This window comes from Penicillium diatomitis (genome assembly GCF_028827545.1).
Source record: "Penicillium diatomitis strain IBT 30728 chromosome Unknown utg000002l_segment0_segment0, whole genome shotgun sequence".
Lineage (NCBI taxonomy): Eukaryota > Fungi > Ascomycota > Eurotiomycetes > Eurotiales > Aspergillaceae > Penicillium > Penicillium diatomitis.
This window is the reverse complement of record NW_026623174.1, coordinates 3336826-3361981: the sequence shown is the minus strand read 5'-3', so window position 1 is coordinate 3361981 and position 25156 is coordinate 3336826. Positions and strand designations below refer to the sequence as shown.

Sequence of the window (25156 nt, the reverse complement as noted above, 5' to 3'; positions counted from 1 at the left end):
AAGATTATATACGCTGAAGTTGACTATTCTCTCTGGAATCCCCCGCCCTGTACAGTTATTCGAAATACCCACCGGGCACCTGTACAATACCTTGACTGGCAGCCCTGCTGCACCTGGAATTTTCTTGTATGAAGAGTTGCATCATGCTTTGTACCGCAATCCCCATCACGCAAGGCTTGAGAACGAGTCAAATGTCCCCAGGTGCCCGCTTGCCAGTTCATGGTCTTCATCTGACTCATACCGAGTCGCAAAAAGACCACAGACCGCGTAGCTACTCACAAGCGCTCTCGAACAGCGGAAACATGATCTTGGCTGAGACCCATTCCGATTGCATGGAGGTAAATTTTGGTGAGATTGAGTTCATTAATTCTTACATCTCGACTCTATGGCGCAATTCCAAGTATGATCTGGTCCTCAGTCTTGTCTGGCAGGAGCAAGATCAATCTTGCCGACAACATCATCAATGCTCTCCATCACTTCGGGGGTCATCTTGTCAAGAGCCTTCAGAGCCTGGACATTCTCGACGATCTGTTGGGGGTTGGAAGCACCGGTAATGACTGAAGACACATGCTCGTTCTTGAGACACCAGGCCAAGGCCAGCTGGGACTGTGTGACACCGAGTTGCTCGGCAATGGGCTGGAAGATAGGGATCGAATGTCAGCGTTTGCCAGTAAATGGGGCCACGGGCCATGAAAATCGGCATCCCTTTGTTGAAATGGCCAGTCGATGCGGACCATGAACTGCTGTTCACACATACCTTGAGCTTAATGACCTTGGCGATGGACTGCTTCCACTCATCATTGCCATACATCGACTCGCGCACCATGTTGCTGAACTTGTCGTTGCTCACTGCGAATCGGGATCCGGCAGGAGGTTGGTCCGGTGAATCATTATACTTTCCACTGAGAAGACCCATCTTGATGGGGCTGAAGACCGTCAAGCCGAGACCGAAGCGGCTGTAAAGACGCTGATACTCGCCCTCGACGCGCTCACGGGCCAACAGATTATATTGAGGCTGCTCCACAACGGGGGGTATCAGACGCAGCTCGCGGGCAATACCGCAGGCTTCGGCAATTTCGTCCGCCGACCACTCGGAGGTACCCCAGTAGAATGCCCATCCACGCTCAATGACATGATTGAAAGCGCGCACCGTCTCCTCCATGGGGGTCAATCGGTCCGGTCGATGAGCGTAGACAATATCCACGTACTCGAGATTGAGACGTTTCAACGATGACCGCAGACCTTCCACGATGTGTTTGCGGGAGAGTCCATGGTTATTGATTAAGACTTCGCCGTTAGCGCCACCCCAGTTAAGTTTGGTGCTGATGACAATATCATTGCGCTTCCATCCCAGCTGCTCGATGGCCTGTCCCATGGCGATTTCGGATTGACCATCCGCGTAACTGATTCAACTGGTCAGAATGGCTCGAAAAGCCGAATGACATGAAAAAAAGGGAGAACAAACCTCTCGGCGGTGTCGAAGAAATTGATGCCACAGTCATAAGCCTGCTTCATACACGCAATTGTCTTTTCTAATCTTCGAATCAGATCGGGTCTATTTTTTTTTTCTTGAATTGCGCATCTTGTACGAACCATTATCGACATGTCCACCGAAACTAGAGCAAGTCTTGTTAGCGCCTGACATGACCACGGTCGCTTCCTAGGGAGCGAGCTTGAACCTGGGCTGCGTGGAACGTACGTGAGCCATCCTCCCAGACCGAGGACGGAGACATGGAGACCCGAGTTTCCCAGTCTGCGATACCTCATCCCCGTGTTCCTAGGTTCTGCCCACGCCATTGTTGCTCAAATTGTCACAGCTGAGTGAATATGTTGATTCAAGGTACTTGGGAGTTATCAGGAAAGACGCGCAAGTCGAAGAGAGGAATCGAGCTGAAGTTGAAGAGGGAAGAAGGAGGTTCAGTGTAAGAAGAAGTCCAATGAGTTTTTCCTCTTTTCTTCCAAGAGAAAAAGGTACCGATAATTGAATTAAAGCCACGTTGAGTCAGTTGAAACCGCTTGCCGATGAAGCTGCCAATATGGCTGCACCCGACCGCGGTCCGGGGAAATTCTCGGAGATTCTGGCAGCATGGCCCCCCACCATTTCACGGTACTGGACTCATTTCTCCTTTCTAAATGCACACTTAAGTTATCTCTTGGGAAGTAAGAGCACTTGTGGATTCATCCACTGGATTGGGTGGATCGTTGGAAGACCAGAATGGCATCAGTCGAGTTGGTTCGAGTTGCCCGGCCTCACCTGGGAGACGGTGGAAGGTGGGGGTTGGAGTTGGGGTTGTGACAACAGTGTGCGAGTCGAATTGGAGTCATCTGCGGGGGTGGGGCGGGGTGGAAAGGGTGGGGGTTCATGAGAGGAATTCGTCGTTTGAGGTACAAGGGTGCAGGCTCAAGGCACGCGCTGTACCGGTGTACTGTCATGCTGTGTATCGGATTCCGAAGGTGATGCTGCATCGGAGCGGACCGACGGTTTCTTTCAATGCCGATGAGCAGGATGGTCGATCGAGGGCCAGTGAAAGGTTTGGGCCGAGGATTGTGTACAATGTCCGGCTGTGCCCTTTTCAAGAATGCGCCATGATTCTGCGGGCTTCGGTTGGCGGCGGAGGAAGGCAGCCCGAGTGCAGAACTGCAGACCCGTGAAAACTACATACAACACAATTACATACGCCATACCAAGGGGCCAAAATGATCTATCATTCCATGAGCTTTGTTATTTAATCGGTATGGAGATACTATAAGGTATGTGTGTTGCGCGTGACTACAGTAGATCTGGCGGGGCGAGTGGGGAGAGACCCCGATAATGATAGCAAAGGGAGACCTTGTCGGCGAGGCCGGTCCAGACGAGAGAAATTCTATGTACATACCCCAGTCATGACAGAAAAGGTTCTACAGCAGCATCCTCTCAGACATTTTATGTACGTGTCATTGCTCTACTGTATCTCTCTGTAAAATCCACATACATAAGACTGTAAGATGTTCTCTGAATCTGGACCCGTCCTGACCCAAAGACCTTTTCTTCCAACCATCCCGAGGCACGATGCCCGGCAAGACAATCGGTGATATAAGACACACGTGATGATAAGGGACGTTACGTTAGCCTACGGCGGAGCCTGCCAAAGAAGACGTGGCGTGGATGAGTTGGTATTACCACACATGTGCACCTCGAATTCAAAAGATCATGACAAGGGAGCAGGAAGAAAGAACATGAGATCTTAGGTATGACAGATTCCATCATGCTAAATCAACCACAGGGCGATGAAAATGGGCCAGAGATGACAACGCCCGCTCAATGAACCGATTGTAGAAACAGAATAAATCTCGTGGATGATCGGTTACGCCAAAGACACAAAACCCTCGTCCACCATAGACCATGCCCGGCCCGATCACGTAGGAACCTCCGCCTGATCCCAGGCCGTCGCCAAGTTACCCCTCGCATTGAAGATGCTCTCATGTGTCTGGGGTTGCGTGTTATAAGCCTCGTCTGTCGCCTTCACCACCAGCCTCGTCTTGCCCTCGGGCGACCCCGAACACTCCGCTGGTGTCGGTCCCTGATAACGCCACCTCTTCCAGCACCAAGCCCGGCTGCCTTTGGCCTGGGCCTGATTGTCCAGCAACTCGGCCTCATGCCAGGTCTGACCACCGTCAACGCTGACATCCACACGGATGATCTCGCGCCCCCCCTCCAGAATAGGCATAGCCTTCAGCGGAGATGGTTTGCCTCTCGCCCTCAGGACCTCGAGGAGTCTCCACGTGAGTGATAGCAGAGGTCACTGGCATCTCCTGGATGGACCGAGCCCGTTCCCAAGGAGGGTTCTTGACATCGCTCGGGCAGAAACTTTTGTAGTCGCGCTGCTGCCACTGTGTGGGCGATTCATCGGGAGAGATGGTGATCTGAGAGAGCCACTTGACGCTACGGGCAGCCACTGTACCCGGGACAACGACTCGCACCGGGTAGCCATGGTCACGGGGCAACTCTGCTCCATTCATGGAGAAGGCCAAGAGGACGTCCCCCCATGGATCGATTGCCTTGCGTATAGGGATGGACGCTCCGTATGCCTCCATCGCCGAAAACTGGACATGTTGGGCATCTTCGGGCAAGTCTTTGGGACTCAACCCTGCGTCAGCGAGAACGTCAACCAACCTGACGCCCTCCCACTCCGCAGTTGAAATGGCACCCACTTTCCACTGCAGACCCTTCGTGGCACCGGCGGCATCCGTCATGGACCTGCGGCGATTGCCCGCACATTGCAGAGTCGTTGTGATCTTGTGTTGGGGGAAGCGCTCCTTCAGCTCCTTGACCGTGTACTTTCGCTCCGTCCCGTCGACCATCTCAATGGTGATCTCGTGGTCTTCTCCTTTGACGTCGGGGACCCAGAAGTGATTGCGAACATAAAATAGCTCATTCGGGGTGATAAAATCTTTCAGCGCGGACTGTGGTGTCTCTGCATTTCGTGGACATGCAGTGTGAGTGATCAGTTGGGGGTCGCGTGCGGGATCGTTCTGGAAGGGGTCCACGATCGCCCCTTGGGGAACACGCCCGTCCTCTAAATCAGCTTCATCCACCGTGCCGATTTTATACTCTTCCAGGATCTCATACACATCCGGTCGTTTGTGAATGGTGAAAATGTCCCAGAAAGGCTCGATACTTCCTCCGGCAGCTGTCAAAATCACGTCTCCTCCGGGATGGGCGGCAACCCAGTCGGTGATGTCGTAGACAGATGTGCCTCTAATCACCCATGGGTTTTGGGACGATCCATCGTGTTGCCTCACTTCAGCCAAACGGAATGTTTTGACTTTTGTGTCCACGGTCTTCTGTTGATTGCGATCGACCGGTGTCTCATGAAATAGTTGGAGTGATCCAGCGGCGAGTCCAACGAGAACGGCGCTCCTACTCGCAAGGGTCGCCCAATGTACGTTGGATTTATGTTTCGGTCCGGCTTGGGAATGAAGACCCCTTCTCAGCAGGTTCGGTTGCGCTGTCCGCTGATAAAAGCATCGTGTAGGGCGAGTTCGCGTTGTCAACCGACAAATGTACTCAAATCGTGCTAGAAACTGGCTGGGAACTGTGTGATTCGGCGGCATACTGAGATACCTGCCCTGCTGCCAGCTGTCGACAGAATCACCTGTAGTGTTGAGACTCCGCAAAGAATCCGGATCGCACTTATTTTCGGTAGTGACTAGAATTCTCCGTGTTGATTTTGTTTTGAGGTGCTAAAGGACTTAAGAATGGGCTGATACCCTTGACGTAGCACAGGCACCGAAGTGGTTCACGTGGTAGCTGTCAACGCCCGAGAAAAAAACTGTCAGTACCTGCTATCCATGCAGTTTTTGAGTGATGCGAGGCAAAGAGTAATGATAAACATTTTGAGGGAGTACGCAAGTACTCGTGACTGGCGCTCGCCTTTTGTACGACCGCAATCCATCTCTTCTATACTCAGTCGGCGACTCGTTCGGCGAAGGCGATCGGCGACTCAATCGGCGACACGGTAGAGCTTCCCTCCCCCCCCCCCTTGTAATCTATTCGCCCAGTGATTGGTGACCTTATTGGGAGCTTCCGAGAGGTACCCGAGCCAGCTCGAGCAGCTTTTGTTGTTCGACCTCTTCCCCGGATTTTGTACTTTCACGGGGTAAGCCTCCTCATCGGAGTAATTCTCGGACTTAACACAAACTCGAAGCCAATTCTGACGTGTGCGCGATTTGGAGAAAAGTCAAGATGGACCAATCTTCAGAGCTTCAGGTGGAACTTGATTTTCGATCCCCACTCGAGGTCCGTTTTATCTGGGCTCGGCAAGAGACCGTGTATTTGAGCTGCTCATCACTTGCTCCAACCTGACTTGCTTGATCAAGTCTTCGACTCTTAGTTCGAGGGAGACTTGACCTTCGCACAACTACCCATCCTTTCGACATCAGGCTTTGAAGAATCATAAATTGACTTATCCAAATCTCACCACGGCAAAAAAGTACGGAAAACGCTCATTTCTTTGCTCGACTTCCGCCGGAACCATGTCACCACACCACGTTCAGGTCGCCGCGGTTGAACCGCAACGCACCGCGTGGAAGGAATCTTCTGTATATCAAATATGGCCAGCATCGTTCAAGGACTCAACTGGATCAGGAACAGGCGATCTTAAGGGCGTCATTTCCAAGGTCGATTACCTGAAACGATTGGGTGTCGATACGGTCTGGTTGTCACCCATCTTTGAAAGCCCTCAAGTCGATATGGTGCGTCTCCCGTTCAAAGTGCACGGCAATCCTTTTCTGGCCGATGTTGCTCGTCGCGCTCTGTTTGATTTCCGTAACTAACAGACTGGCATGTTTCAGGGCTATGACATCAGCAACTACCGCGTGATTGACCCACAGTATGGCTCAATTGACGACGTGGACGTGTTGAGAGACCGGCTACACGAGCGAGACATGAAACTGGTAATGGACCTAGTCATGAATCACACCAGTGATCAACATGAGTGGTTCAAGCAGTCTCGAAGCTCCAAGCAGAACAAATATCGGGACTGGTACATTTGGAAGCCCGCCCGTGTCGACGCCGGGGGCAATCGTCAGCCACCAAATAATTGGCAGAGTCATTTCCAGGGTGAGTGAAGAATTTCACGCTAAAGTCCGGAAACAAGTCCAGCTGGTCAGATCCATTCCCCACCGACGAAGGTTTTTAGCTCACCCCGATACGATCCTGCTAGGCAATGCTTGGACGTGGGATGAAACCACCGAAGAGTACTACCTGCACCTTTACGGCAAAGAACAACCAGACCTGAACTGGGAGAACCCAGCCGTTCGTCAAGAAGTGCAGGACACAATGCGCTTTTGGCTCGATCGTGGAATCGATGGCTTCCGATTTGATGTGATCAACTTTGTCAGCAAGGACCAGAGGTTCCTAGACTCGACAAGCGATTTCTTCCCCGGTTGCGAGTACTATGCATGTGGGCCCCGCCTACACGAATACTTGCAAGAGCTGGGCAGCATACTGGAAGAATACAACGCCTTCAGTGTCGGCGAAATGCCTTGTGTTCATGACCCCAAGGATATCATCAAAAGTGTTCAGCAAGGGCGCAAGGAGTTCAACATGATCTTCCACTTCGAGCTGTGAGTGCTACAACGAAACGTGATCAAAAGCGATGATGCTGACAAGCTCAGGATGGACATTGATCATGGCCCCAACGGGAAATTCACTCCAGGTCAATGGTCCCTTGCAGACTTCAAAGAGACGGTCGACAAGTGGCAGCAATTCATGTATCAAAACAATGGCTGGAACGCTCTTTATCTTGAAAATCACGATCAACCACGGGCCGTGAGCCGGTTTGCCAGCGACAGCCCCGAGCACCGTGAGCAGAGCGCCAAATTGATCGCCGTCTTCCTCGGATTTCAAGCTGGCACACCGTTCATCTACCAAGGCCAAGAGATTGGAATGCATAACGTACCGACCGACTGGCCGTTGGAAGAGTATCAGGATATTGACTGCCTGAATCATTGGAGGTTCGTGTTCGAGGAATCACTCACTCTCCCGTTCTTTGGCTGTAGGAAGTGTACTGACAGTCTCACAGGCTCAAAGGTCAGAACGCCGACCGAGAAACGCAAGAAATGTTTCTTCGAGAGTACCAAAAGAAGTCTCGAGATAATGCACGCACCCCAGTCCAGTGGGACTCTAGCAAGAACAGCGGTTTTACCTCCGCTGACAAGCCCTGGATGTCTGTGAATCCAAACTACACCGTCATAAATGCCGCGGCTCAACTGGACGATCCCAACTCGGTCTTCAACTGCTGGCGAACTGTCCTGGACATGCGCAAACAATATAAAGACATTGTTGTGTATGGACGATTCGACCTGGTGGACCAAGAAAACGATAATGTTTTCGCGTATACACGCAACAGCCCGCAAGGACAGGTGCTGGTGGTGTGCAACTTCTCCCCCGAGCATATTGACTGGACCGGCTTGCCGTCCGGTGCCAAGGAAATACTTGTCACCACCACCGGAAGATCGTTGTCAAGTGTTTCCAGCGATGCACTATCGCTTGAGCCGTTTGAGGCTATTTCCCTCCTAGTGAAAGCATAAATGGGTGATCTGTGGTCCCGTAACTGCCTGCAATATGCGATTTCATGCTTCATGATACATCAGAGTCCCATCTTCAGGATCATAGAAATTGGTATAAATTACAATTATATACATTCCGCCACCTCTCGGTCTGGCATCTGGAAATCCCATGTCTCAACGGAATCCCACATGGCACTATTAGCGAACAGAAGCTCCATAGCCCGGGTAGTGTCAAGGTCCGCAAGAGCATTAGAGAGAATTGTATTCTGGTTCGGAGCCTGCAGCGCTTCCGCCAAGTCAAAATCCCCGGGTAGACATTGGAATGGGGGCACATTATCAGTGGACGCAATGGAGATCTTTTGTGTAGTTCCAATGGTCCAATTTCCGGTGTCGCCCAAAGGCCCCCCAAAGGCCATAGACTGATTTCTAGGGTCTGACTGCAGAAGAGCCCTTCCTTGGCGATAGAATGATGTGGGAAAGCCTTCGTAAGACATGGAGCCGTTGTAAGGCCGTTGGTTCGAGTCAAGTAGCGCCGCAGAGATACGAGCATGAAGCAGAGAGAGAAGATTTTTGTTGCCGCCCCGGAATGAGGCTAGCTTGTTCTGTAGCCGATGAAGAACGTCTCTCGAAAGTTCTATCGAGATCATCGGATCGTTGAGCCCCGTTGCCACAGAGTCGGTCACAGCTTTGGCAATTTCAAAGATTTTGTATTCCTGTGGAAATCAAACGAAACGTCAATGATCTTGACAAATCTGGGGATCAACAAGGCTTGATGACATACCATCGCAGGACCGTGAGCCTCGAGTGCGGAGCTGGGAAGCCGGGATATTGCTTCTAAAAAGTCTTTCGCAATCTGTATTGGGTGCGAAAGATTCGAGATTTGCTGTTGAGGCAAGTCGAGTGATGCAAACCTTCTGCTCATTGACGCTCTCCACAACATCGCTTGCATCCACTGGGTTGTTACCCATATATCTGCCATTTGGATATCGTTCGTCTCGCGCAATTGGAACGCAGCTTCTCGCAACTGGCTTTGGAGACTGCTGAATGTGCTTCGATTGATGTTGTATAAGCTGTCCCCTGCCTGAACTTCATCCGAATTGTGAAGCGAATCAAACACGCCCGACTGGTCAATCAACGCAAAGAGGGTAACCAGCTTCTTGAAAGCCGGCAGGACGTGGGTCTCATCATCGCACTCGTCGAGATTGGCGAATCGGCTGTTGAATTGCAGGATGACGGGCAACTTGTGAAGCATTGCTACTCCTCTGTCACAAGAATGAATAGTGAGCTGCTGGGCTGAGAAGACAAGCCGTAGATGGACAGATGGCGATGACACTTCACGTTGAAGAAACGCTGTGGTATGCTCGACTCACCTTTCAGTCACAAAAAGCAGAGACATAATTCGCTGTCGCATTCGCTGCTCGCGGCTTGTCAAAGATGAGTAGCTTGCTTCACGATGTAAGCCCATGATCTGGGCCATACTGATTGCTTCTCGTAGGTAAAGTAAAGACCGTGTCCCTCCCGGTGCGCTGTTCTCATGGTAGACGTGTAGAAAAAATGATACGCGAATAGAGTTGGTAGTTAATTCCTCACTTCGCTGCCTTCGGCGAAGTAGTTCGATGGCGCTCTGGCATTCTGCCTCCATCGAAGCCGCCAATGCCATGTTTCCGGTCTCAGGGCTGTCAAGCTTCAGCTGGGCGATAGTTGCCGCCCCAAGTGCGTTTGCCAAGGCATACGCATCGGTGTTGTCCGGGTCACGATGGAGATATCCCATGATCTCTTCCACGTCCACGATGGGCCATACTGGAAACAAACGCAGTCGATAGACACAAAGTTGCAGGACTAATGATGATGTTGATACTCGGCATGGCTCATTACTGTAGTACTTGTCAGAAAAGATTGATGATCAGGTTCTCCAGATGGCGACTCTAGAGTAGCCGCGCCGCACTAGCCATCACTGCGGGCCGCTTACCTTGTGTGTCGTTCTGGTGTGGAAGCTGGTGGATCAGACGTAGTGGAGCTCGGAATCTCTGTATGGGATGGCGAGGGTGTCGATGATATCCTGCCTGACGTTGGGTGATTTGTCGGGTCCTCATCTACATTGGAACTCTCTGTATAAGTGTTCTCTTCTCGTCGCAGCTCATGTTGCTGCTGACTCGCGTTGATCCGATGAATCGTTTTGGCCCGTAGGCTTCTCGGGCCTCGCGCCAACGGGCGCTTGTTGAAAGTGCATGGAATGCCGGCACTGATGCAGCCCTGACATGGCGTTTCACTCGAGCATTTGACCTTGCGCAGCTTGCACGCATCACAGGCCCATTTACTGATTTTCCTTGTGGATTGCGGCATTGTTCCATCGGACTCTAGCTGCATGCGGGGAAGACCAGATGGAGAGGGGGGTCTTGCTCTTTTTCTGGGGAAAGGTCGATGGCCCCGGGAACACTGCCGGTGGAGCTAGTGCCGATTGGGTTTAGCTTGAGTGGTCTAACGCGGGCTGCAGAGTGCAGAACTGCGGATAGTCCATCGAACGTTCACTTGGTCCGGGACACTGGATGATTGAAACAGAGTATCGGGAGAACGGGGTTTGTAGGAGTCAGAAGTATCTTCGGCTCCAGAATGTGATGTGATGCTCTGATGGCGTGCTAAGACATCATGAGCCCCTGAAAGGGACCGTCCGCTAGTTGTATTCAGTTTTCCATCATTCAGCAGGTGCCAGGCACATACTGCTTGACACTTATACGTGTCTTGTTCCCTACGAATCAGGATATTCACGAGGAACCTTCTAAGTGTTTATACCATGACAAGGCTGAGGTAATTACAGAGACCATACCGGGCGGGTACTGTATGTATGTCTCTTTCAGGCCGTCTCGAGTCTATTGCTGTATTGAACATACATTGAACATTATTTACATATGTTTCCATATTCCACGGGCCATCCGCGATACATTAAAAGTATCAACCTTAAGCGAAAATTACGAACGAAAATTCGCTGTGGTACATATTATCTTTCCACTTGACTCCAGCCGGAATCTTGACTAATAGGAAAACCGGAAATCCAACCGCTTGTTTCCGTCTTCCTCACGAGCTGTCACGTCGCTTTGATACGAAGCCTGCTCCTCCAGCGTCATGGCATTCCAGGCCGCGGCTTTCCTGCGATTGAGGTGTCGCAAAAATTCACGTTGAGCGAACACAATTACCAACGAGAGGGCACAGAGAGCCACCAGCACAGCATTGCCCCGATGATAGTATGGCGCATCTTCGGCGCGATAGATCTGCGAGCCAATCAGGGATCCAACCTGCACGATCACGTTGTATGTGGCCGCGGTGATGGCTCGCTTTTTGACATCGAAGCTGTTCTCCGAGATCCATGATGAAACAATGGGGTGGAAATATGGATCTAAGAGAAGAGGCACAGTCAGTAATAAATTTGAAGAAGTTCAAAGATTGAAAGGGTTTTGCACTCACAGCCTGAGACGAGGGTCACCAGCGTGAATCGGGACCAGTCACGACCACCATCGGGGAGGGTCAGCATGCCGACGAGAAGAGGCAGAACCCAGGCCTCTCCGATGATCACATGAAAAGCCCGGTCGTTGAAATAGTTGCTACTATAGGCTATTGCCAGCATGGTGAAAATCTGAAGCACAGCTGACGGAACTGTCAACATGTTGGAGTCAAAAGTCGAAAAGCCAATGCGCCGCAGAGTGAGGGTCAGATAGCCCTGCACTGGTGTGGCAGGTATATATGCCACTAGTCCAATGAGGTACAGTCCCCACATGGACTTGTCCATCCAGGCTTCCTTGATGTCACTCCAACGAACCGGCTCCTTGATGGCAGTGAGACCCTTGGCCGGGTCGTCACGAAGAATACGCTGACAAGGTTTTGTTAGAACATGACCAATATCCACGGTAACCCGAGAACCCAGAGCCGAAGCCTTGAAGCTTACATTGACCATGATCGCTTCTTCACGCTCGGTATACCAGGGCTTACGCCAAATGACTCCCTTGGTCGAGGTTGGGCTCGCAGGTAGCCAAAGGAATGCCTAAGTTGGAAGGACCATCAGTATCATGTATCACTCTTGAATGGACTATGTCAATTTCACGAGAGAACTTGATTATCACTTACCACGAGGGCAATAATGCAGGTCAGAAGACCCTCCAAGAGGAAGAGCCAAAACCATCCTGGATGTCCCCCGATGCCTCGCATCTTCAGAATACCTGCTGCCAGCAGGGCTGAGATGACACGGGCAATATTCAGAGTGGACCAAAACAGCGCAAGTCGCGTTGAAAGCTCTGTGGAAGTGTAGAAATATGTTGAGAAGAGAACAACACCTGGAAAAGAGACATCGGTCAGTCTTCTCCTAGCATGAAACTTCGCTTGCCAATCGTTAACTTACCAGGAATGAAGCCGCCTTCGAACAGGCCGATCAGTGCTCTCGTCACGTAAAAGGTGGAACGGTTGGTCATCCATGCTTGCGCCCATGCTTTGTTCCGATCATCGTCAGCGTTAGGTCTCGTCGCTACTGGGGGAGGGGAGAATAGACATACAAACAATACCCCAAAGCATCATCATTGTGGGCAAAACTTTCTTGAAGCCCAAACGCTTGGTAATCATCTGAACGGGGAACTCAGCTCCCAAAAAGCACAATAGTTGAATTGTAGTTCCCTGTTGACGATTTGTGAGTAACCATCTCAGATCCGCCTAGTGTCAAGTTATTTCTCACATTATTATAATCATTGCTGGATAGGTTCAAATCCTTGAGCAGGTCATCAGCCAGTGCATTGGAAAGGTTCCCTCGATCCAACTGAAGTCCGAAGAACTATAAAGATGAGCAAATGTTAGCTTCGGGGGTTTACAGGTATTGTGATCATCATACTGTCTGTGCTCGACATTGTCACCTCGACTGCGTATGTGTAGCAATATAAAACGTACCATGACACATATACATGACAGGAGATAAACGTCCGTCTTTCTGACCACTTTGCGCTCTTCTTCCGGGGTCCACGTCATCTCCGGGTCCCATCGATGACGGCCTTCATAAGACTCATGGGGTGGCAGGCGATTGGAGAGCCTTTCTCGTCCGACTTGGACTTTGGATGCCTCTGGCGGGTCGTTCGGATCATTTGTCACGTCCGAGACGTGTGTGATTGAATTCTTGTCCATTACGGATCGTCAATCCTCTAGAACGGGCGTGGTATTCAGTTGATTCCTTCACAGTCAATGCTTGACCGCACAACTTTCAAAAGGCGGGTGCAAGTAACAGATTCAGTGTTTTGGAGCTTTGTCCCCTTATCCGCCGCGGGAACGTGAAGCCTTTTTGTTCCCAGTACTCTGGATGGTGCTAAGCCAGACTGAGTTGCAGCGGGGCGGGAACCCTTCGGAGCAGGACGTTTGCCTTGGATACAAAGGCGACTTTTCGCCCTCGCCAAGCCAAGGCTCCGGACACGACTCGGATTCGTGACCTGCTGACCTTTTGTCTTGTTGATCGCTCCAATCGATTGGAAATCCGGGGCCCCAGACTGTGGGGGTAGCTACCCGCGCCTGACCTGCCCTGGCGGGTGAGACCGCAGTATCGTTACCGATGGTATTTGGTCCGTATTCTAGCCCCGCTGGTATCGTAGTTGTGTTGCGTATGGCACGGAAAGGTTTGGGTCGACGGATGGTTAGATGGTTGGGACTCTTGGAGGATGTCTGTTCACCTCTTCAAGATTGTGGTCGGTGGAACTCCCAGATCGTCTCAAATAGGGGGAGCAACTGGCTGCTCTAGGAAAGACCTTAAGATACTCTACCTTATGTATGAACACTGTTACGGCTTCCCAGGCCCTTTAAACAAGATCCATCCTCAACCCATTGCAGGAGTAATTCCATATCCCGTGGCCTCGCGCCATCAACGCCTTGATTGCGTGACAAGCGACAGACCCGAGAAAGCCACAACCATGCTGTAGCTGTACAGCGATTGTAGTGTGTACAATGTACAGGATCTGCCCAGTGCCTAGATGGGCCAGGCAGCCTGTATGTAACTCGATGAGTGACTCTATCAGTATACACTAGTCAGTGAATCACTGGATACCCGGTTCGTACCTGAATTCGAAAAGGTTGCGAACATCACCGTCTCGGGAAGTGCATGGTAATTGATTGTACTGTGATTGCCCTACCCCGGGCAACGATGTGGGACGGGTATCACCCGCGACCCAGACCTGGCGACGCCTTCGTCGTCAGGGCCTGGACAACTCTTCGGGCGCTTTTGGGCGCCCCTTAGCCTCGGCTGAGACTTCCCTACCCGATGTGATCAACTGGGACCAGCTCAAAAGCTTCGCCGAGATTGACTCCGAAATTTTCTCCGGCACCTCTCCATTGGCTTCCCCCGAATCAACCAAGGAAACGTGGTGGGCGACTGACTCGGTGGGGTCACCCCAGCAGCGCGGCTCCTGTGCACTCGGGGGGCATCTCGGCAGCATCGGCTTTCGTCGTCCTAACGCGGGGCAGCAGACGACGTTGGAGAGTGGATAAATGCGAAGCAGATGCCCAGCGATGACTGCCACAGAACAAGGCAAGCGTCAATCACGACACTAACTGGATCAAAGACGAAGATCCGACATCATCAAAATATTCGAGACTCGCCCAGCTAGCAACGGGCCAAACAACATCGTCCTCTTGCCACTTGATCATCTCTGAACTTCTTCCACTGCTACTCTTTCTTGAACCTGATAATAGCAATGCCGTCCGCTCAGGTAGACACGCCAAGCGCCGCCGGAGACAACATCCGCGGCGGCAACCCGAAAGCACAGACGCGCTGCCTGAAGCCCTTGGTGTACTCGGGCTCCTTGGAGAAGTACACTTATGCGGACGTGACCCCGGTCATTGGTCGTGAGTTTAAAGGCCTCCAGGTGACGGAGCTACTTTCTGCGGACGATTCGGTCATTCGGGATCTCGCATGCACCAGTAAGACACATCAGACTTATCTCATCTCTAGTGTAGATGCTAATTCCAATTCTGGTACTAGTCTCTCAGCGAGGAGTGGTCTTCCTTCGCGATCAAGAGGTGACGCCGGAACAGATGAAGCAGTTCTGCCTGCGCTTGACCGACATTGCTGGATGTGTACGTGACAATCTCAGAGAAAATAAATTGACTGTGTCAGCTACAAGTGAATACTGACTCCAACCAACAGCCCGAGTCGTCAGGTCTCCATGTTCATCCCTTGACAGAAGAGGGCAGTGAGCTGGGCGACCAGATCAGTGTCATCAGCAGCGAAAAGCAAAAGAAAGGAGGCGGTCTCACTCACCAGCTCAGCGACGTCAGTCGCTTTGCCAGTGCTGGCTGGCATACCGATATCTCTTTTGAAGCGGTTCCTTCCGACTATGCAATGCTGAAGATTCACACGCTCCCACCAACCGGTGGCGACACGGTATGTTGCACACGTCCCAGGACTTCCGGTCCCCAATGGTAGCAGAAACTAGTGCAAATAGTTTTGTTGACACTCAATAGCTGTGGGCGTCGGGCTACGAAATCTATGATCGCTTGTCTCCTAGTATGCAGACCTTCCTGGAAGGGCTGACTGCGACACATGACGCCAATTTTTTCCACGATGAGGCGAGACGTCTCGGCAACCCCATTAGAAAGGAGGCCCGCGGTTCTCCATTGAACCTCGGTGAAAATCTCCAGGCAGTTCATCCCGTCATTCGAACGAATCGTGAGTTTCACTGTCCTATCCATACGCTCTTCAATGCTGCTACGTGACGAGGGCTGATCAAAGATCATACTAGCCGTGACTGGGTGGAAATCGGTGTACGTGAACAAGGGCTTCACCAAGCGCATCAACGGTGTGACAAAAGATGAGTCAGACATGCTCCTCGCCTATCTCTTCAATCTCGTGACTCAGAACCACGACGCTCAAGTCCGCTTCAAGTGGCGAAAGAATGACTTGGCCGTCTGGGACAATCGCAGCATGTGGCACTGTGCCACCTACGATTACGCTGAGGCGCGGGCTGGTGACCGTGTTGCCTCTCTCGGGGAGGCACCTTATTTGGATCTATCCAGCAAGAGCAGACGCGAGGCACTTGGGCTGTAATGGGCTCTGAAAGGAATAAAGTCCCATGTCCCGGGCCCTATCAGCAGTCCTCGGACACTTTCCTGAGATCAAACTATCCCACCAAGTCACAATCTCTGACATCGCTCAAGCACACAAAGTGAAGGATCTTTCCAAACACTTATCGATGTGCTTGTGATCGCTCCGAAGCTATGATTTGCCATCTTCACCTTGTAAGTATAATAGCCGAACATGATTCGACGACTCTATGCAAATATGTTTTTATCACTTGAAAGTATCTTGCGTCCCCAAATTGCACGTGTTACTTTGCTTTCCATGAAGCTTTTCAATATTCCCCCCGCAAACAGGAAATCTTGTACCACTTCCATATTTAACTAGCTGGCCGGATATGTAAATCAGTTCGGGCGAGTCTGGTAAATATTCACCTCAGGCTGCGGGCTGAACATTCAGTTCTTCAGACCCAGTTCTGAATTCGATATTCATCCGACTTAAAGCAGTGCCTGTCTCGGTTGGGCTGAATATATGGTTGGTCTCTCTTCGACCTGTATCACTATGGACTATTCGCCGGGGACGTCTGACGGTCTTGCAGACGGGAACCCGCACCCAGCTACTCAACGCTATACATCGAATTTCTAAACTTCAACGTGTACAAATTTACTGTTAGAGGGGATCTTTGGCAAAATCAGGAGCGAAGGCTCTTCATAAGCTGAATCGCAAAGACGGAATGACACAAAAATAAAAGACCGACAATTGAAACAATGAAGCTCGACTGAATCAACAATACTAATTGACATGAATAATGAATCCCCGTATTGGCTCACAATTCCCTCAGAACTGCGCCTTGGGTTGTACTCTCCTTTCATGAGAAATTGTCATTGAGAGACACAATAAACGTGCCGTCTTCCTGAAGGAATGCGTCCAGGCCATAGCGAGGGGTAACAAGACTGGAAAGTTGGTCAGCCAGGTGAGCTTTCACGTCCAGGCCATAGAAGTAAGGTAGGTTCCCACGACCCTCGCACCTCCAGTGGAGAAATCCAATCGCGTAAAAGTCCCACGCTTCGACGAAACGATGTAAATGTTCCTCAGTGAGGGCAAGGACTTTGGCCTTGAGACGCCACGATTCATTCACTGCTTCTTCACAGTCGAGTCGATAGCTTTTTGAAGATTACCCAACTCGAAATAAATAAGAAAGACGAGGTTCGAGGTTTTCTTCTTTTCCTATTGAACTGAATCAGAGCGTGTATGAAAGCGAGATGGTCTGGCATACAATTTCCTTTTTGAAAGATAGGATGTCGTTCGTTCTGGACAATTTTAAGCTTAGCGAAACCTGTCTTCAAAGGTTCGACCCAAATTCAGTCTCACATTGCAATTGTCTTGTTGATTTGCTCCCGGTACGCTCGCAGCAGAGGGGGTCTCATCTCGTTTGTTGACAGTTCAATCTCTGTGGTCAGCCTTATAAACCATTAGCACAAGATTCTCTCGGGTCATACTGTAAGAAGCTTGAGACTCACGAAGTGATGGGGTACAAAGTCTCCATCAAATTGGTCCCAGTGTGAAACTCCTAGAACTGCTCTATCGAAGGAACTCTTTCTGCAACCATAAAGTGTTGCTCCTTCTTGGAATCCTCCGGGATCTTGTCGATCATCTGAAGCAGAAGAACTCGATTGTCTTAGCCATGAGATATGAGAGAGTTAGTGATACCAAACCATCGCGAATCAAAATCTCTGGGACTGGAAGACTTGCGCTGCCTGAGCACTCACCCTCACTGATTCGTGATTTGATTCCGCTTCCTAGTGGGCAAAATAGCTGGACGAGGTGTGGAGCATGCTCGAGCGTCTTCCGATTCCCTTCGCTAATCTCAATGCTTATGAACATAGCTGCTCTTGTGTGCATACGGAATGTTTCGGCAACATTCCCATCGCCTTCGACATCAGGATACCTCGACTCCAGTTCATCGTCCCATAACAGGTATCACAGTGCAAGATAGGACAGCAGGCGCAGAGTGTTCAAATCAACATGTGGCCACCATAAACAAGCCAGCAATGCGAAATCAGACCGACGTAGCTTTTCAACCATTTTTTCGCTCTTCTCATTCGGATACATTCTAATGAATTGAAGTTCAGAAGCTCGAGTCCGATGGAGTCTCAAATTGACTACTTACTGCGCCAAGAAGTCATTCACAGATTGCCGCAGACATGCATAACCCCATGTAATGGGGATGATATGTTGCCAAAGAGAAACAGAAAGCGTGGAATGACATATGTCTGTCCTTGGAGCGCTTTTGCTGCGTCTTCAATGGTCTTGATTGTCATTGCGGAGTGATACGGCCCAAAGTCTCGGAATTGAGATGAGAATGGTGCGTAGAACAGGAAACAGGCGGTTGGCTAAAGAGGAGATCAGGGAAAATTTCATACTTGTACTTACTGATAGAGCAAGTGACGTGGTTATAATAGATAGGTGTTGAGTGAGATGGGGCAGCACTTTACAAGTTCTCCTTCAAATCATGGATGTGACTATACTTCGACATCATTCCATCTTCCTGAAAATAAATCGATAAGATACGGCTACGGTAGGGGCAGCAGTATCGATGTGTGAGAGGAATGAGGAGTGAGATTGCTGTTGGGGGGGGGGGGGGGGGTTTCTACCTAAGCTATGGACTGTGGTGAGCGGCAGAATCACATGTCATACGAACAAAAATATTAGGTAGGGAGGCCGATCAGGCTTCTTTCACGCATGCTTGGTGTATGATATATATTTATGTCTACATGCAGCTGCTTAAGTCCTACAGTCCATTCTTTGCCGCTATATCAAGCCTATGAGCTTGCAAGAGGCCATTTATCCTTCCATGCGGAGATATCAGCCCGATATCTTAGCTCACGGTTGGGGGTTGTACAGGGACTTTACGATCTTGTGCATGGTCCCCTGTGTCTTTTGGCAACAACAACTAGTACGCGCAGCTAAACAAGGGAAGAAAGAGGATGATGAGGTTGCTTAGATTGGGAAATTGTACCTAACGTGCTGCCGTTGGCCTGCGCTGGACCGATAAAATCCCATGCTCGAACAATTCGGAGTAAATGATTCAAACACAACACCGCCTAAGTTGCCCTGGATTTCAAATACTTATGTAACACCACTCGACTATTTTCCATGTCAACCTCAAACAAGAGGGCTTTTCTTGGGCGATGCTACATACAAATATCAGGATTGGGAGAGGGTGTGTGGGGTGTCCTCACCATGGGTTGACCGAAAAGTAATGCAAATGGCCACCCATCTCCCAGACCTTGGTCAGTATCTACAAGGATCTCAACTGCATGTAGGCTCGCCAACAAGCCGGAAAGGTAGCTGCAAGCCGTCCCGTCATCCTCATACCACTTGCTTTTTTTTATATTTTTCCCCAATTGGAAGCCGCGGTCGGACAACCAAGAGCTTCAAGAAGCATCGTCAGGACGAGTAATATTGTCAAAACCACATGTACCCATCGTCTTTAAAATCAAGACGGGCATCCACTTGCTGGAAAGTTGCAACTGTTGGCCACAGAGCCGCCCGTGATAGACACGTCATTGAAAACAAAATCAGAACATGACCCATCGCCACACAATATATAGTAATCTTGCGCAGTTGACGTGGCAGTCCCAGTGACATTCTCAAACACAAGGCCCTCGATCAAGACCCCATTGGACGGATTTCCAGTTGGTCCGCCGTTCAGGTAGTCTTGCTGAACATCGATGCCGTAAGTGGAGATCCCACTTAGAAGGATGTTCGAGTAGGTGATGTTGGCGACGTAGCCAGTTGCGTTATAGTTGGTTTTGATGCGACAGCCGTTCGAAGAATCATACACGGAAGAGTCGACGAACTGTTCATTCACGCAGGCACGGAGTTAGTAAGCAACAACCTTGAGGTCACCAAGGGTAATGGATCGGAGCTTCACAGCACTGTCTCGGGCTATAAATTGGACTTGGAAAGCTCTCAACCCTTGCCTCCGAGGAATATACGTACCTTGATGTTTGTAACATTGTTGTTTGACTTCAATCCGACTGATCCAATCGAAAGCCCGTGTCCACCATGACACTCCAGCTGCGAAACCGTCATGTTATTGCCACTAGTGATAGCGACACAGTCATCTTGGTTGTACACAACATTGCGCTGGATGAGAATATTGCTTGAACTACTGACGTCGAATCCATCTGAATTGTGAGCGGCTGGAAGGCCCCCACTTCTGGCATTGGGTGCGTTGCCCGCAGTGTTATCCAGAACAAGATCCTGGAAGACAAGGTCTGAGCAGCCGTTGATTGTGAAAAGATGAACCGGCCAGTTTCGGATATGCAGCTTTTCGATCACCGAGTGGCCGGTGACCTTTTTCACCGCAATGAAATGGTCAGGCTTGGGGACGCCCCCGTTGGAGCCTTGCCCATCCCAATAGGCTTGACCATTCCCATCAATGATGGCACCAGGGCTCGCGGTCACCGTGATCCCATTTCCGCCGATCAGGATAGGATCGAAGCTTGAGGAGTTGGTGAATGCGAAGGTCGTGAGTCCATCGAATCGTACAGTCGAGCCGGTTTTAAGCCCAGATAAATCAATAGCGGATCCTTGTGGGACGGCTATGTTGGACAGCACAATTTCAGTACACGACTTCACGGCTGATGCGATCTGTGCATATTCAGTGCAAGTGCAAGGTGACCCTGGCGTCGTCGACGGACTTGTGGATGCCGAGACTGTGAGGCTTGGGGGCACACTTGCTGGTACTGCCTTCGTGATCACAGAAGTTGGTGAAGTCGAGCTGACTGGTAGAGTTGAGGCTGGCTCGGTATGAGAGGCTATGGTACTTTGCGAATTTGTGGAGGAGCTTGGATGAGTCTTGTGGACCTTCAGGTCGCTCGGTTCCAGGTAGTCGGTATCAATCCACCATTCGTCTTCAAATGTTTCGCCAAGAATTGATCGAATGGAGATTGGATCAGACAGCTGTTCGCTGAAAGCGGCACGCGGTCCTTCTTCTTTCAACGAGCCCGGACCTCGGTTGTTGTATTCCGCAAATGTTACGTTTTCGATATTGGGAGTACTTTTGGACCATTGTTCCCAGCCCGCCGGGGCGATGATATTACCGAGGAAAGAGTTCTGAAAAACCACACGGGCGAAAGAACGCCATGGTCGGCCCAGGTAGTTTGTGCCCGCGGGGATAGTGTCGTTGATGCCCGTGATCGTAGAGCGACTGATCACATACCAGGACGGATTATCCGCGGTACTGCGGCCAGAAGCCGTGATGCACCCTGCTGCAATCGTCCGGATGTCGATATTCTCGAGCCATGCAAGTGCATTTTGTCCGAAGATGAAATCGACAGCCCCAACGATGAGACTTTTTGCGTAGAGTTGAGTGCCTGTTGTGGTCTCGGCATTAGTCAACCTACGCCAATCCGACGGTCGTTCAACATTCACTCATTATATTTTCACGTACCAGTTTCTGCGAGCAGTGTATCCTGGTACCCGATCAGCTGGCAGCCGTAGTAGCCCTGACCTCCAGTTTCTGCTGACACGGCAAGGTTTTGACCATTCTTCGGAATGTGACCGAATGTGTTCACAATGTTCAGATTGTAGATCTTGGTGTTGGGATTCCATTGGCGCAGAGTCGCTGTCAAGTCATCGCTTGTGGTGTTGATCAAAGCAAGGTTATACGTGATGGTCGCCGTGTTGTGTTGATAGCTCTTGGCATTGCAGGTATACCCCTGCACCGTGAGATTCGAAGAGAGTCGCGGAATATACACTTGCTCAGTGTATGTGCCTGGGAAGATGAACAATGTCTGCGGATCGGTGGTTGTCTTGCTCAAAGCATTGACGCCCGCTTGCACTGTAGCGTGCGAACCTGGAAATGGCTTGGCGCTATTGTCGACTATCACGGCATTGCGTGCAGGAACTGTCCGAGCGGACACACCGGCACAGACCTCGCGTTTATCCTCAACGTTGTTCGAGAGACCTGGCAGAGCCTGGGCCGCAATGGACAGCGCCGCGAACACAATGCATAGCGAGGCTCTCATCATGACCGTAGGTCACTTTTTGGTAGATTGTATGAGTTCACGAAAGTCGATGAGCAGCAAGTTCGAGGCCTGCTATTTCAACTCCCTATTTTGGAAGGGAAGAAAGCTCATTTATAACCCTGATACACGCGTACCCAGCCGCGAAAATCAACCTAGATGGCTAAATGAGAGGCTTGCTACATCCTGCACAGTGTCCTCCGACCTGAAAGTCATCTCGCAGGATGATCAACAACCCCATCTGCAGAAGCGTGGAGAAGCCAAATCCGGGGTAGTTGCAAGATGATCTAGAAAGAGATTTCCGTCAATCACGGGCTAGCTGGCTCCCCTTTTCGGGTGTTTCTCCGCGTCGATGAAGCTTTTGCCAAGTGGGTTAGGCTTCATGGAAACACACCGGGGAGGTGATTTTCCACCAATGACCCACATTTGAGACCTGGATCATGTGGAGAACCGTTGAAGAGGAGCGAGTGTGTCGTCCGGGTGAATCGATCGCAACGGCAAGTGAATCTTGGTTTGATGGAGAATTCCGGCAGCAGGCGTCGTTGACTCGTGCCTGGGCACGTGCTCTAGCTTGCACAGAACCGGGCGGCTCGGCCGGTTCTGGATTTTCACCGTTCCTTTGACTCTTATCCTCATGGACCATTTCTGAAGATGGGAGACCCGAAGGTTTTCCAAGCGAGAGACAAGAGCATACACCTCTGGAAGGGTTCCTCGGATACTAAAAGGGAACGGTCTTATGAAATTAAGGGCAGAGAACGGAGTCGAGTCATCGGCATCAGGAAAAACCATAGTCTAGGCATTTTGTTCACTCTAAAAGACGCCAGAATTCTTCAGTCAAATAGGAAATTACCCAAAGCTTGTATCGTGAAAGTTGGGCTAAAGGTCTCACACGCCCAACATTCTCATACCCACGCATCCCAACTAACACCATAGCGGGTGAGAAGGGCCGTCTGAGGACCTTCCGACTGTTCCAAGTAACCAAGCCCGCACCGTGTGAATCATACAGCTAGCTGAGTTGCATAGAAAAGGTCGTGCTTTTTGTTCAATGCACCCTGAAGACTCTTCCCTTGCCAGTCTGCATGAAGGACGTCCGATAGTACAGTACAAATCTTTCCCTGGCAGGACTTTGACACAAGGATTCAACCGTCGAGTCACTCGATCTATTCATCAACTGGACGCCCGAGGATCGGCCATGCGTGTCTCAGTTTTTTGGTTGGGTACACATTGTGCATCTGGTAGGAATCGGTCTATCGCTCTCGTCAGTCCGGTGCTTGAGCCTGTGCATTTAATTACACCACGTATCGACAGATCATAAAGTTCGTGCTCGTTAGTACACCATACAGAGTAATAAAGATTGTGATTATCGGAGAGAATTTGAATAACCTTGTATGCAATGTTCAGCGTGGGGGGATCTCCTTAAGAACCTACGTGGCTACCTGTGAGTCCTGGTACCGATATAGCCAGACGAGCCGTCAAAGAGTAGAACAAGGCCCTAGCCGGCTAGATTGACACTGTAGCCTAACCAAAATGACCGATACCACCGTATAGTGTATACTGTATATGCCTTTCCCTCGACCTCGTCCCCAGAACTCCACGGTGACATGCTCATGACGGGAGACTCGTGCTCCAAATGTAACAGGAAGTGTGACTCCGTCGACATCCTCACGGGGTGGAATCCCCGTCAAGTTGGAAATGGCAGGAGCCAAATCAATACGTGTTGTCACAACTGCTTGTTATTTGCCTGCAGGGACTCCTGGGCCTCGAACGATCAGAGGTACACGAATGTCCTCTTCGAAACCACAGGCCTTGCCACGTGGTAATCGGTGTCGATCTTCATAGCTCACCGGGTCCTCTTGATACCGCTGATATGTTGAAATGAGATACGAGTAAGTGCATGGATCCAGCAGAAAGTCGGAGCTGTTGAAATCGTTAACATGGGGACTGTGGTAGTTCTCCATGGTGTGCAAATTCATGAGCTTAAGCTTTCAGTATAGAAAATATCACAGCCCGCTTGCTGCAGTTATACGGGCAGGAAATCTTCCTTGAAGCCACGGTCCACAAACTTTGGGTAGCCTCCAGTTCATTTAAATCGCCAAGCTTCGTAATGAGTCCTGCGTCTAACCCAATCAATACTCAAGGAGGGGGGAGGAGATCTTACCTCGGGCGGGTACACATCGGTGACGTTTGTGCTGTGAGATTGACAACCAGTCCGTAAACTGATACTGGATGGACAACATGACGCCGTTGCCGCAAATAGCTGCGAAAGGTGATTTCTCTGCGGCCTAGATGTTTTTCTCACCAAAGGCATGTAGGGCAAGGAGCCCAATTGACGGTCTTGGTCGTCAGTGATGATGAACAGAAAGTTTGGCGGCGTAGGTGAGCATGAAGCGCTGGGCGAGTTTGATGCTGGGCCGGATTTCCCGAGGCCGAGAATGGCCATCAAGCCAACGGCTGATGGAGGCACCAGGCTTACGTTCTCGAGCTAAAAAGCTTTTCTGATTCTCTGATTCTCGCTGATTCCAAATTAACATTTCCCGGCGAGTATGCAAGGCACAAGGTTGATGCGAAGCGGTAACAAAAGAGGCACGATTTCCCCTCTTATAGAAAGATCAACCGTCCTGCTACAGTTTTGCAGAACATCTTGTGATTGATTTCTTCATTCGCAAGTTCCTCCATGGATCGTCTGAATGCCATTGGTTATTGCAGCATTTCACAAGCAATTCCACGCTGACTCTCTTTTGATCATGCTTTACAGTTGTGTGGTCATCCAACTCAGCAAGACGCTAGTAGAGGATCCCGCGCCTCGTCGATACCGTGACTGAACCTGGCGCTGACGACTAGTGAATGTGATTCTTGAGTGTTGGAGCTTGCTCAGATGCACCAGGCGAGTTTGCCGAGCTGGTAACGTTAGTAGGACTCTTGGCACCATGGGTGCAGCGGCAGCGGATAGACCTTGGCCGATGGCTAGTATGTGGGATATGTGATACTCATGAAGGAGAAGATCTTGGGTCAGAGCGAATACTGAACTTCCTGGTTGATC

At 50.5% G+C, this 25156-nt stretch overlaps 12 protein-coding genes across 12 annotated transcripts; 2 read left to right on the top strand and 10 right to left on the bottom strand.

The window, feature by feature from the left end:
* Positions 1–414: 414 nt before the first annotated feature.
* N7539_002260 (uncharacterized protein) lies at positions 415–1797 on the bottom strand (the record flags this gene model as incomplete). The annotated part of the gene is made up of 5 exons (XM_056931863.1): positions 415–636; positions 758–1403; positions 1466–1532; positions 1594–1616; positions 1700–1797. The coding sequence occupies 5 exons, from the start codon at positions 1795–1797 to the stop codon at positions 415–417; spliced, it is 1056 nt and encodes a 351-aa protein (XP_056793894.1).
* A 1598-nt stretch (positions 1798–3395) lies between these two features.
* Positions 3396–5094, bottom strand: N7539_002259 (Sulfite oxidase; the record flags this gene model as incomplete). Its single annotated transcript, XM_056931862.1, is given in 2 exon segments — positions 3396–3660; positions 3674–5094. 2 exon segments carry the CDS (start codon positions 5092–5094, stop codon positions 3396–3398), a joined length of 1686 nt encoding a protein of 561 aa, XP_056793893.1.
* Positions 5095–6015: 921 nt separating this feature from the next.
* N7539_002258 (glycoside hydrolase family 13 protein) lies at positions 6016–8073 on the top strand (the record flags this gene model as incomplete). The annotated part of the gene is made up of 5 exons (XM_056931861.1): positions 6016–6234; positions 6334–6601; positions 6681–7107; positions 7159–7497; positions 7566–8073. The coding sequence occupies 5 exons, from the start codon at positions 6016–6018 to the stop codon at positions 8071–8073; spliced, it is 1761 nt and encodes a 586-aa protein (XP_056793892.1).
* A 104-nt stretch (positions 8074–8177) lies between these two features.
* On the bottom strand, positions 8178–10395 carry N7539_002257 (uncharacterized protein; the record flags this gene model as incomplete). The annotated part of the gene is made up of 4 exons (XM_056931860.1): positions 8178–8765; positions 8834–9314; positions 9423–9926; positions 10022–10395. 4 exons carry the CDS (start codon positions 10393–10395, stop codon positions 8178–8180), a joined length of 1947 nt encoding a protein of 648 aa, XP_056793891.1.
* Positions 10396–11081: 686 nt separating this feature from the next.
* On the bottom strand, positions 11082–13206 carry N7539_002256 (putative MFS transporter; the record flags this gene model as incomplete). Its single annotated transcript, XM_056931859.1, has 7 exons — positions 11082–11443; positions 11512–12085; positions 12169–12374; positions 12440–12526; positions 12591–12708; positions 12767–12862; positions 12976–13206. The coding sequence occupies 7 exons, from the start codon at positions 13204–13206 to the stop codon at positions 11082–11084; spliced, it is 1674 nt and encodes a 557-aa protein (XP_056793890.1).
* A 1553-nt stretch (positions 13207–14759) lies between these two features.
* N7539_002255 (TauD/TfdA dioxygenase family protein) lies at positions 14760–16111 on the top strand (the record flags this gene model as incomplete). The annotated part of the gene is made up of 5 exons (XM_056931858.1): positions 14760–14985; positions 15047–15141; positions 15212–15448; positions 15529–15733; positions 15807–16111. 5 exons carry the CDS (start codon positions 14760–14762, stop codon positions 16109–16111), a joined length of 1068 nt encoding a protein of 355 aa, XP_056793889.1.
* Positions 16112–16949: 838 nt separating this feature from the next.
* Positions 16950–17627, bottom strand: N7539_002254 (terpene synthase family protein; the record flags this gene model as incomplete). Its single annotated transcript, XM_056931857.1, has 5 exons — positions 16950–17218; positions 17260–17308; positions 17358–17391; positions 17453–17542; positions 17602–17627. 5 exons carry the CDS (start codon positions 17625–17627, stop codon positions 16950–16952), a joined length of 468 nt encoding a protein of 155 aa, XP_056793888.1.
* A 24-nt stretch (positions 17628–17651) lies between these two features.
* N7539_002253 (uncharacterized protein) lies at positions 17652–17983 on the bottom strand (the record flags this gene model as incomplete). Its single annotated transcript, XM_056931856.1, has 2 exons — positions 17652–17758; positions 17851–17983. 2 exons carry the CDS (start codon positions 17981–17983, stop codon positions 17652–17654), a joined length of 240 nt encoding a protein of 79 aa, XP_056793887.1.
* A 1597-nt stretch (positions 17984–19580) lies between these two features.
* N7539_002252 (uncharacterized protein) lies at positions 19581–22119 on the bottom strand (the record flags this gene model as incomplete). The annotated part of the gene is made up of 3 exons (XM_056931855.1): positions 19581–19943; positions 20087–21465; positions 21543–22119. The coding sequence occupies 3 exons, from the start codon at positions 22117–22119 to the stop codon at positions 19581–19583; spliced, it is 2319 nt and encodes a 772-aa protein (XP_056793886.1).
* A 1164-nt stretch (positions 22120–23283) lies between these two features.
* On the bottom strand, positions 23284–23776 carry N7539_002251 (uncharacterized protein; the record flags this gene model as incomplete). The annotated part of the gene is made up of 2 exons (XM_056931854.1): positions 23284–23499; positions 23672–23776. 2 exons carry the CDS (start codon positions 23774–23776, stop codon positions 23284–23286), a joined length of 321 nt encoding a protein of 106 aa, XP_056793885.1.
* Positions 23777–23849: 73 nt separating this feature from the next.
* Positions 23850–24074, bottom strand: N7539_002250 (Sulfatase; the record flags this gene model as incomplete). The annotated part of the gene is made up of 1 exon (XM_056931853.1): positions 23850–24074. The coding sequence occupies one exon, from the start codon at positions 24072–24074 to the stop codon at positions 23850–23852; it is 225 nt and encodes a 74-aa protein (XP_056793884.1).
* A 19-nt stretch (positions 24075–24093) lies between these two features.
* N7539_002249 (uncharacterized protein) lies at positions 24094–24353 on the bottom strand (the record flags this gene model as incomplete). Its single annotated transcript, XM_056931852.1, has 2 exons — positions 24094–24248; positions 24275–24353. The coding sequence occupies 2 exons, from the start codon at positions 24351–24353 to the stop codon at positions 24094–24096; spliced, it is 234 nt and encodes a 77-aa protein (XP_056793883.1).
* Positions 24354–25156: the final 803 nt, after the last annotated feature.